Source organism: Cygnus olor, chromosome Z (assembly GCF_009769625.2).
Source record: "Cygnus olor isolate bCygOlo1 chromosome Z, bCygOlo1.pri.v2, whole genome shotgun sequence".
Taxonomy (NCBI): domain Eukaryota; kingdom Metazoa; phylum Chordata; class Aves; order Anseriformes; family Anatidae; genus Cygnus; species Cygnus olor.
Genome location: NC_049198.1, coordinates 37,066,600 through 37,078,751, shown reverse-complemented (window position 1 = coordinate 37,078,751; position 12,152 = coordinate 37,066,600). Strand labels below are relative to the sequence as shown.

At 37.9% G+C, this 12,152-nt stretch overlaps 1 protein-coding gene across 2 annotated transcripts in view; it reads left to right on the top strand.

Annotated features, from left to right (window-relative positions):
- PCSK5 (proprotein convertase subtilisin/kexin type 5) overlaps nt 1-12,152 on the top strand; it is a 251,454-nt gene that overhangs the window by 18,460 nt on the left and 220,842 nt on the right. For both annotated transcript variants that reach the window (XM_040539991.1, XM_040539992.1), the window contains exon 2: nt 8,298-8,402. In XM_040539991.1, coding sequence (XP_040395925.1) covers nt 8,298-8,402 — 105 coding nt within the window. The remainder of the gene's footprint in view (nt 1-8,297; nt 8,403-12,152) is intronic.

Sequence of the window (12,152 nt, the reverse complement as noted above, 5' to 3'; positions counted from 1 at the left end):
ATACTATAGAGTTTATATATTTATTTATTTATTTTCCAGTAAAAGATTTAGTGTGCTGCATTAATTTTAAAGTAAAATGCAACAGGATGTAAGCAACAGCAGTACCATTCTTACCTGAGAAAACATTATGTAGAGCTACTTTATTTTAATGACTCTGTTATTCCTTTTTGACATCACTGTTTAAAAATCCAAATGGTACTTTTCTAGTTCAAGGTAAGTGCCCAGGCAAATAGCTGAAACACAAAGGAAAAATACAAAAGAAGTCAGGAGTGGCATATATTATTTCAGTAAGGCTATGCATTTTTTTTCTTGTCTGAAAAGAAGGAGAGAAATTTTCAAGGGTAAAGTCTTGGCACATTCCTAGCATGTGAAGAGATATAACCTGATTTATTTATATGGGAAATGTGATGTTTCTGTTACAACAGCTATGTGGTTTAATTTATCTGCCTGTGTTGAGGTTTTGTTTGTTTTCCATATGCCAATGGTCCAGGAGGGATTTTCCTTTTTTCTAGCTGAACTTTTCTGTCTTCCAGAGACCAAGGATTTAAGAAACTGAGAAAGAACTGTTGGTTACAGTATAGCATTTTTATTGAGCTGATGGTGTTTAGTGTTTCATTGTATCTGAATTTCCATGGAGGAGACCTGATGCGTTGGGTCAAGCCAGCTTGTTCAGAGTGTCACTGCTCAGAAACAGCAGAGCTCTGCGAATGCAGCAGGTCCCCTTGCAGTAAACCTGAGAGGAAAAGAACATGAGAGGAGCACAGATATGAACTGTCAAGTTAGGTTATGATTACCTCAAGCACATACAGAGCTGTTTGCACAACTTGGGCTGTTGAATTTATATTAGCTAATTGGGCTTAAAATAGAACTGAGAACTGGGTTACTTGTGTGTTTGAGTATAGCTGGAGTTCATGCTTTCAGTGTAGCCTGGGTTGAGTCTGAGGTGATGTGTGTTCATACCAACATCACCTTGCTTCTGATGCTGCTTCGAACTCTTTCGGATAGACAAGTTTGGGAACACTGAAAGTGCACTTTTTCCCCCCACCCAGCAGATATTCCTGTAATGTATATATTTCTCGTAATACAGAGACTCAACATCATTATTTCCATCCTTTAAACTTGTCATCAGAGTAGTATTACCTTGCTTGCTTCTTCAGCTCAAGACAAGACCATAGTGTTAAACAGTGCTGGTGGTTTCTGATTGTTTTTTGCTGTTATTCAAGAATCTGTTTTAACTCATGCAGGGTAGTGTATGATATCAGTCCAATAGGGAACTAGCAGACAGCTTAAATATTTGGATAGAGACCTCTTCTTACAAACTGGAATTTTAGGTTTTAGGCCGAGTAATGTCCTGAGGGCCTTTTCTGTCTTCTTAAATGTTTTATGTTCTGATCTGTGTCAGAGCCCCAAATTGTCCAGAATTGAAAGGGGGACAGTGTCTCACCTCACTGGTGTGCCATATGTGGATAAACCTTGCTATTATTTCTTATGAATGATATATAATTAAGTGAAATTTCCCTATTCTGTTGACAACAAAACAAACACAAATGAAACAAAACAAACAAACAAACAGCAGTTTTGATTAGAGGTTAAATATGGGAGATAAAGAACCCCCATCTCAGTCTACAGGCCAGAAAAAACAGCAGCTCTGCAGCCACTCTCATGGTGGTTGCTCCTCGAGCCTTAGCTTGGTGGAGTGCTCTCTCAACAGTGGGGCTTTAGGCAAGAGAGATGGATGTTAGGAAAATGTGGTCACTAGTGCAGTATTTTACAGGAAAACAAGTGGCAACAACAACAAAAAAGCAGTATACAATTTCGCTGCTTGGAGTGAAGTTAAGGTTCCAGGCTTTGGATGAACATGCCTTTTCAAGACATGAATGCTTTAATTTGCACAGGGCCATGAAGACTAACAGCATTTGCAGGGCTTTCTTGCCTCTAAATGTTTAGATCAGAACCCTGGCTATGAAATATATCCTAAGTCTGTAAGGACAAAAGAAGGAAAAGAAACAGCAGTTTTCTGTAGTAGCATTGAACCTGTTTTCACCTGTGGATAAAGGTGGGTGGAGAGGGATCAGAATTTAGGGCTGTGACCACAGCTCCTTCATGTTCGTTATAGCGTGATGTGCATCAAAGGAGCATAAGCTGTATTGCAAGCTGTGTCAATATTTGGTTCTGTCAAAATGCTTTGTAATACTCAGTTGGCTTCACTGTGCATATGAAACAGGGACGAAAGCTATGATATCAACACATTGTTTCAACCTTCTTAGACTGAAATGTGTTCATTCTTGCTCCAAAACATCATTTCCTCTTTGTATAATGACATTTTAAACATTTTAAAATTTGCAGCAGAGTTGAGGTAATTTTTTCAAAATGGGATGATGACAGTAATCCTGGGAGAAATGTACTCTGAGGCCAGACATCCAGGTAATTCTTCTCTTCAAAAACGAAATCAAATAAATAAAAATCAGTGTATTAGTTCACTAGATAAGAAACTGTTGGGAAGGTATTTCTTGTGCTCCTTTCCATTAGCTTGAAGAACTTCCCTGCTCATGCTCTAATGCACAGAAGTTTCAGAGAGCTTAATCATATCTGTCAGTTTGGAGATCATAAATACATCCTTAAGGTATATTTATCTGGCAACTTTAGCATTTATATTTCCTCATAGAGTTTGTGAGGACACTCATATGTGAACATATGTGAACTAGATGAATTCACTTAGTAATTATGTCCTAGATTATCTTAATACTGCCTTAAAATATGAAATTGCATATGGAACAAATATAATCCAAGGACAAAGTTTCTCTCTTGTTCCAATGTATCCATTTTCTCAACTTTAAAAAGAAAACCAGGCCTAATATGAAATTAATCTGTATGTGCGGATGCTTTGTCTTTCTGGGATTCTAGTATTATATTGTAGGATTGTAATTTCTGTGAATTATTTTATTCTTGAATAAATGTAGCATGGTACTTTTAAAATTTATGTATATATCCATTTAAAGTTTTCACTGATGAAGCTTACTTCCAAAAAGAGTGGGTCTCCCCGGCCACTGCAACCCATTCTCCTTGCTTTTCACCAGGCAATTCCTCAGGAATGTTTCTCCATCTCATTTTAAAGAGATCGGGTCTCCCAGGTCAAAAAGGAGATTACAAAGATTTCCCAAAGATAAAACAGCTAAATTGCCATCAGTCTCTAAGGTGGTTAGCTGTGCAGTCTGGTGTTTCTGTCTTTGCATTGCTTTTTCTCTGAGGGTGCCTCTAAGACCTGGTAGTTAAATTATAAAAAAACAATTTAACAAGAACATCCATAATGATAAATTTTATTGTGCTATATTTCCATAGTTTAACTATTCTCCAAGTAGTCCAAGGATTTGGAAGGTCTAAGTAAATTCCCATTAAGGGAAAAGAGGGCAATAAAATTTTTAATAACACTGGTGTTACCTTACTGTGAGAGGCACTGGCAGTTAGTGAATATGAATTAAATTCCATTTAAAAGGTTTGGGATTCCTTTATTTCATTGACAATTATGAACTAAAGCTGTAGATCTCACTATTTTTAATAATAATAATTTTAATACCACTACTACTACTAATTAATATTTATTAATTGCTATTATGTGAAAACTGGCCACACCTTGAAGACATGGCATTACAATTACCACACTTACTTCTACAGGCTTCTTCTGTCTCCTGAGTATAAGGTCTCTGAGGCAGTACAGTCATCAGACATTAGAAAGCTTCAGGCTTTCCCTCTTTGGTTAGAAGGTAGAGCATGGCAATCACTCCAGTCTCTTCTGTGATGGCTAGTGCTGCTAAGCTGTACGACCTCCAGGAGTCCAATTCAGCCATCTCCTAATTCTGCTGTTGTGGATGCCCTCAAAGGGTTCAGCTATGGTTTGCCCTTAAATAAATAAAATCTCCAAACTTATACAAGACAAAGCATGGAGAACTGGCTGATGTTGAGATTTGTGTAGCACAAAATATATATATATAAAATCCCTAAAATACAATAAGTTTCTGTTTAGGCAGTGCCATGTAGCAGTAAAATACAATTACCTGAATTACCTGCCTGATCCGTGTCTTCTCAATAATGTGTGTTCTCGCGCATAGATACACATACTATTGTGTGCACACAGTAGTAGGTCCATGATTCCTGGTGGTGGCAAGGTCCTTAAAAGGTCCATAACCTTTGTTACGACATGCAGTGTCCTACAGGCTGTTCAACTGAAAATAAACTCTAGTTAATACAGTCACAAGTGATACAACCGTATACACTAATATCCTTATTTTCCCTTTGGGCTAACATCAGCACAGAAACTGATTTTTGATCTAACTCAAACTATATCATAGAATCATAGAATGGTTTGGATTGGAAAGGACCTTAAAGAACATCTCGTTAAAAGCAGGGACACCTTTGGGAGAAACAATCTGTAGCCAGTAACACAAGCTCAGGTGAGGATCTCAGTGAAGTAGCATTTTTATTCGCTATTGAATGGTGGGCATCCTGCAAGCAGGAGTTCACACCAAAAGTGTATCATAACCTTACATTCCCTATTACCCAACACTTGATTCCTCCTGTTTCCTCATTGCCTGAGTACTAGAGGTTCACAAACTACTCAACGCTTATTACTATGCCATATAAGTACAATTTTATTTGACCAACCTTTAATTTCTTCTTTTCCTGTTTTTTGTTTTGTTTTGTTTTGTTTTCCTTCTTCACTTGTGACTAGAGGGCCTATGATTTTTTGTTTTTACTGATTTCATGCTGCTTGTCTTGTTTTTCTTAGCTATTCTTCTTATTTTGGGACAGGGGAACCTTCCCCATATCTGCTTAACACACTCACCACTGTTATGCCTGCACAGTCACTTTTGAATATGCAAAGTTAGTGAAATTTTCCACTGCAAAGACAGAACTTTATTTCTTACACCTTCCACTAGAGCAGGTTGCCCAGAGCCCCATCCAGCCTGACCTTGAATGCTTCCAGGAATGGGGCATCCACAACCTCTCTGGGCAACCCATTCCAGTGCTTCACTACCCTCATAACAAAGAATTTCTTCATTATATCTAATATAAATCTACCCCATTTTAGTTTAAAGTCATTACCCCTTGTCCTACTGCTACATGCCCTTGTAAAAATTATAAGGTCACTCTCCAGTTTTCTTGTATCCTCCCTTTGGTTATTGGAAGGCTGCTGTAAGGTCACCCTGAAGCGTTCTCTTCTCCAGGCTGAACACTACCAACTCCCTCAGCCTGTCTTCATAGGAGAGGTGCTTCAGCCCTCTGATCATCCTCATAGCCCTCCTCTGGACTTGTACCAACAGGTCCATGTCCTTCTTATGTTGGGGGCCTCAGAACCTAAGGCAACACTCCAGGTCTCACGAGAGCAGAGTAGAGGGGGAGAATCACATCCCTCCACCTGCTAGGCATGCTTCTTTTGATGAAGCCCAGGATACAGTTGGCTTTGTAGGCTGCAAGTGCGTGTTGCCATCTCATGTTGAGCTTCTCATCCACCAACACCCCCAAGTTCTTCTCCTCAGGGATGCTCTCAATCCATTCTCCACCCAGCCTATATTTGTGCTTGGGATTGCCCTTACCCTTATGCCAGACCTTGCATTTAGAACATAATGAGGTTCACACAGGCCCACCTCTCAAGCCTGTCTGGGTCCCTCTGGATGGCATCCCTTCTCTCCAGCATGTTGACTGCACCACTCAGCTTGGTGTCATCAGCAAACTTGAGGAGGGTACACTCAGTCCCACTGACCGTGTCACCGACAAAAGTGCTGATCACAATATCAACACCTGAGGAATTTCATTTGTCACTGACTTCCACTTGGACATTGAGTGGTCACTGCAACTCTTTGAGTGTGACCATCCAGCCCACTCCTTACCCACTGAGTGGTCCATCTATCAAATCCATGTTTCTCCAGTTTAGAGACAAGGATATGGGGGACAGCGTCAAATGCTTTGTACAAATCCAGATAAATGACATCAATTGCTCTTCCCTTATCCACCAATGCTGTAACCTCATCGTAGATGGCCACCAGATTTGTCAGGAATGATTTCTCCTATTGATACAGTTAGCTGTCACCAATCACCTCCTTATTTTCCATGTGTCTTTGCGGAGTTTCCAGGAGGATCTGCTCCATGATCTTGCCAAGCACAAAGGTGAAATTGACTGGCCTGTGGTCCCTGAGTCTTACTTTTTTTTTTTACCCTTTTGAAAATGAGGGTTATATTTCCCTTCTTCCAGTCAGTGGCAACTTCACTGGAATGTTGCTAGACAGCGTTGACTTCTCAAATATGATGGATGGTGGCTTAGCAACTTCATCTGCCTGTTCACTTGGGGCCTGTGGATGCATCTCATTGAGTCCCATGGACTTGTGCACCTTTAGGTTCCTTAGATGGTCTTCTACAGTGGGTGATTTCTCATTCTCCCAGTCCCTGCCTTTGCCTTCTGTGACTTTGGGTGGTGTTGCTCCTATGCACCAAAAGAGTATGGTAGTCTTTGGGCAAAGAACCAGCTCTGGCACTTGTTTTGGCAGCACGTTTCAGCCCACAGAGGACCATGTGTTGGGTGGTCTCAGCACCCCCAGGATCCTGCAGCTCTTTGAGATGTCCATCAAAAGACTGTTCCCTGTATGTTTAAAGGGGGGTTATTCACAGACATGCATGGGCAGATATGAGATCAGGCTCCTCCATGGGGCAGAATCACACCACTTCTGCTTGAATCACCTTTCAGACAGAAGGCAGCATGGAGATTACTATCGCAGTGCTAATATACCTTATTCAAACTAATTGACTATACCTTAGTCAAACTAATTCCTACTTAATTTATGATAAAACAACTTCGTATAACTGAATGTTTTGATATGGGGCTTAAACTAAACATGAGACATTCTTCCTGAAAGGGAGACATTGATGGACATACTCAACAGACTGAGATGAATATCTTAGACACTGGTGCAGTTTTCCCAATTAGATTAATTCTTTTGAATTACAGATTTTTTTTTTCACAAAAAAAGTTCTCCCTCATTCCCCATGTCACTTGTATCTTTAAGATGGAATACACAAGTGCTCCATGAGAACAAAAATTTCTATGAATATTTCTTAGTGTATGCTGATATTTTCTCAACATTTTTATTTTCTAATATTCTAAAAGCATATTCTTGGAGTTCTTCAGTGGCTTGTTTCCCATTCTCTTTGACCCTTTAATGTTAGACACTCAAGTTTCCTACATATATATTCATAGATAAAAATTCATAATACAGGATCTTTGAGATTACAGTTTTTCAGTGTTGCTCCACCCTCTTTGATGATCTCATTGAGATTTATTTGTAAAACCAAGCCTATTTTCTGATGTCACTTTGATTTTCATCTTAAAATAACAGTAAGCTCAGTTTTCCCTTTTTTTACTCATTATTAAGGAACATTTAGCTAAATTATTGAATGTCTTACAAGATTTACAGTGCAAAAGAGGGTCAAATTTCGTATGACTTGGTGAGATGTTGGCCCTCAATACAAGGAGGCTGAATGTTTGTTTATAGGTGTGTGAAACTGGAGTTCCATGTTATGAATTTTTTGAGGTTAGTGAGACTAGAAAGGAAAGTTTCTTTATCAAATTGGGTAGCATATCTGTGTTTAGTTTCACATTGCTACTGCGTAGTGATGGGATGAGCAAGTAGAGATTTTATTTTGCTGTTGTGAAATTTACACTTTGCATGATTTGATTTTATATTTTGAACCAGTCATTACTCTGTGTGAGGTTAACATTTCCATTTTTTTCTACTTCTTTCTTGCCCACCTTTGGCAGAAAGAGAAGCCTATTCTTGTTGTATAGTCTGATGCTGTGAACGTCCTTTTTATAAGTTAATTATATAAATAAACGAATCTAGTGCATTTTACAGTACATTTCCTTAAGCAAACTAGATGGAATGCTTTTTAATAACCATATAGTCATTTGATGATTTTTACACTTGCCATTTGAAGACAGTTTGGATATAGATTGATACAGAATTACTTAAAGTACTGAATATAAATTAAACATTAAAAAGGTAGATACAGACAGACTAAGCAGCTCAATTATAATCTTTGGTTATGCAGTTACTGCCTCAAGGACACTCCATCTATTTCATATCATATGTCCTTCTTTTGAAAGATGATCACTGGGTTCAAGTAACATTTCAGCACAGCAGGAAATTGCATAATTTATAGACCTTTAAAAATGAAAAACAGAGAACTGCTTTCAATAAATTAAATTTCCCTCTCTTTTTTTTTTCTTTTTTTCTTTTCTCCCTGTACAGATTGGAACACTGAAGGATTACTACCACTTCTACCACAGTAAAACAATTAAAAGGTCAGTTCTCTCAAGTAGAGGTACCCACAGCTTCATTTCAATGGAACCAAAGGTAAGAAAATCCATCTAAGTGTCTGAGGCAAAAGCCTTTGCATTTTTTATATGAAATATCATACCATGAGTTGTTTACCTGAATGGCATATAGCATTACAAGAACTGACACACTATCTGTTCACTAAGGTTCTGCTTCCCATTAAAATGAGGCGAAGACAATACCATGCTATTAAGTTATGTGCTATTCTTGGAACATACGGTCCAATATTATTCATGGAGGAATAGAGGAATTTTGTTAATGTACTAATCACCATGCTGCGCTTCTCTACAAAACCATGTGTAACATTAATGTCTGCAAATCTTCTGTAAATCAACCAGGTTTCGAAATGAAGATGAGCAATACAGGATGGTATCAATGTTTAGAGGAAAGTTTCTTTTTTCTTTTTTTTTTTTTTTTTTGTTCGATTGTTTGTTGGTTTTCCTGGTCTTTTTCTAGACTTAAGAGTTTGTGAGAGATTAAAATAAGAATATTATTTTCTGTAGTCTTTTTACCAGTTCCCCTTGATCTTAATTTTAAGATCTATTTGATCTATTCAAAAAATAGTAAAAGTAAAAGAAAAAGCAGTTTGACTACTGTACTCATATCTGTTCCCATAAGTGCAGAGACCCACCAATCAGACAGCAGGGACTGTGCTTGCAATAGGTCATTCTGCAAGAGTAAGGAAAAGTGTTTGCACTTGCATCAGCTTACTCTGTTTCCTACGCACGTGGAGGTGCAGTAATTTACATGCAAATATGCAAGTTCATATGCACATACCACCATGAACTTTTTTACTTTACCCAGTTTCCAAATACCACTTCTGCACTGTTGGCAGCTGGCCTTGATTACTATGCCCTGAACTATGAGAGACTGTATGGCAGAGCACAGCAGAAAATCAGGGCAATAATTGATTTTCTAGTGCCTTTCATGTTATACCATTTAGGTCTTGTCCCATATGCAGTATTCTGTGCTGCTGCTGGTACAGGAGTCTCACTGCCCAATTTCTGCGTCATTATTAAATATCACTGAAATATTGAGAAGCTCTAGTGAGGGCTGTGCAAGGTACTCAACCCTGTTAATGATTCTATACGTTAAAGAGAAGAGAAAGCTGGCAGTCTAATACTGTGTTCTGGTAAAAGTGTTTGTGATTCATCTTGTGATGGCTCCACAGAATCTGGGTTTGGGAATTCTTGTGCAGATGTAGACATGTCAAAATACAAACGTATTTGTAGCATAAAGGCCAGCTTGTTTATAACATTTCATGACTATTAAAATAGGCTGGAAATTCAATTGTATTGTATAAGCTGGACCTTTTAAAAACAAAAGGTTTAATCTTAAGAAAGGCACGTCACATGGCTTTGAGAACATTAAAATACCAGTATTTTTGTCATTATATTTATGAGTGTCACTGTATCTAATGCCAATATTTGCAGCAGATTAGATGGCATGTGTATTTGTGAACAAGGGAACACTAAGATTTGTGTACTTTCAAAATCATTTAATGGTAGTTTGGTTAATGCTTAAAATCCTCTCTGTGTAACATGTACACACAACTGCTTGATCTGTGCTTGCTTCAGATGTGGATCACTAATTTGCTGCTTTATAAAATTTTAAATGTTGGAATTTTTATTGAGGGAAAATTCCTTACATAAGTTACCTTTATGTAATGAAAGAACCATTTTGAAATCTGGTATTTCTAAACTACTTGTGTGAATAATGTTTGATTTCACTGTGTGACTATAACAGGAAAGACGTATAGGTAGTATAAAAAACTGCTGTTGTGGATTTCAATTAATGAATCACTTTAATGATCTTTGGCTTGATCTTTTTTTTTTTCTAGAAAACCTTCATGACACCATTATATATTACATGAATAAGTCCAACAGGGAGCATAAACTGATTAGTGTATTACACATTTTGACAATTGTCTCAACATTAAACAAATACTACTCTCTATTTAGATGGAAAGATAAAGAATATGCAGTGTAACGTGACTTTGTCTGTTTTCATCCACATCCTTGCCTAGAGGAGAAATGAATCAAATAGTTTTAAGAAGAGATGCCCAAGTGTGGCTTTAATGTCCAAAACATAGATTGTCATGTAGAAAATTTGAAAGATAGCTTTCTCCACAACATCTTTTCTAGTCTTGGTTGTAGTTGCATAGTTGTTTCTTATGAGTTGTTAGCAAAACAAAAGGCGTGAAAGAAGGCTGTGGAATCAGAGCAGAGTCTCTCCAACTGATGTGATACTTCTGGTTGGCTTTTGGCATGGATCAGTGAAAGCACCATACCATGAACTGAGAGCCTTTTTAGATCAGTTGAATTTGCTCAGCAAAGTTATTTTGGTGGTGTGTGAATCAATGGGAGCAAAACAGAAAGGGGAAGATGGACAGAGTCAGTGCATACTTGAAAGGTTCATGAATCTCTAATTCTGATATGGAATGGATGTGTTTATTGCTAGTAGGACCTCTATTGAAGTCATACTAACACAACATTTCTAGAAGTGGGAATTAAAAGCTGTGGTGCACCTCTGGTTTTGCCCCAGTGGTGAAATGAAGGTACACAAGGTGAAAAAAATGCAAAATATAATTGCAACCTCACCATGTAAGTCACGAGTCACTTGTAAGTGACATGTAAGTCACTTTACATCAATACAAACATGAAGAAAATCCAATGGAGATTTTCTATCACTGAAGAGATTACAGTTCCAATGAAATGTGATAGTTAAAGCACTTTGCACATAGCAATGGTACATAGAAGTTAAGTGGACAGCATAGATGAGAAAGCTGTCTTTTCATAATGGAAACTGTTATGTGAGATGAAGAGTTTGTAATGAAGGGCTGTGATAATGAAGTTTGGGACTTGTATGGAGAAAAATGTCCCTTAAAATCAAGCAGTATAAATGGCAAAGCAATAATCCTAGAAGAATACATTTTTAACGTAGTAAAATGCAGTTTTAACATTGATAAATATTCAAATCTATGTACATACAAACTAAAGTTTGTTCTGTTTTGCTTATGAAGGTCCCCAGTGCTTTGCATCACAATAGAGATCTAAAAAAGAAATGTGGCCCATAGCAATGCTTCAAAATGTAAAATTAGTAATTCGACTTCTTGTAAAATGTCACATTTACTAATGGGGAAAACATTTTACAGCATTAGTGTTTGTTTGTCAGTCTGAACTGAGATGACATCTCATATTTTTTTAATTTTAATTTATTTCAGATAAGTTTCTTTGTGGTTTGAACTCCTAGCTGGTGGGTCAGGTTCAGTCTCACATTTTAAAAGCTGAAAGATTACCAGTCTCACTTTCATTGAAATAAGAAGGAAAGCTACCTAATTTCAGCAAGACACCCTGCTTGAGCTGGATTGTGCAGAAATGTCATGCCTTTGCCACCTCTGCTCCAGGATCAGAATACCTGGTGGAAACATTGCTCCAGACACTTACTTTCACCCAGTCTCACGAAACCAAACAAAAAGCAGATCTGTATGACTTGGTGATGCAAAGCTGTAGTAGTGTGTGTGCATGGGGTTCTTATCTCTGCCAAAACAAGCCAAATGGGACTGGTGGCTGCAGCATGTAAAACGCTAGCAAGTTTATCTCTGAGGAGACAACACCAAGTGGTCTGGGCTGACTTCAGAGGTTGGAAAGGTAATGGCAGAATTGTGTTCATAATACTTGTAGGACATTGTGGCTGTTTGTGAGAGGTCAAAAGGGAACAGAACAGTAGCAGCAGTAAATATTTTATTATGCAGCTCTGCAGCAGGGC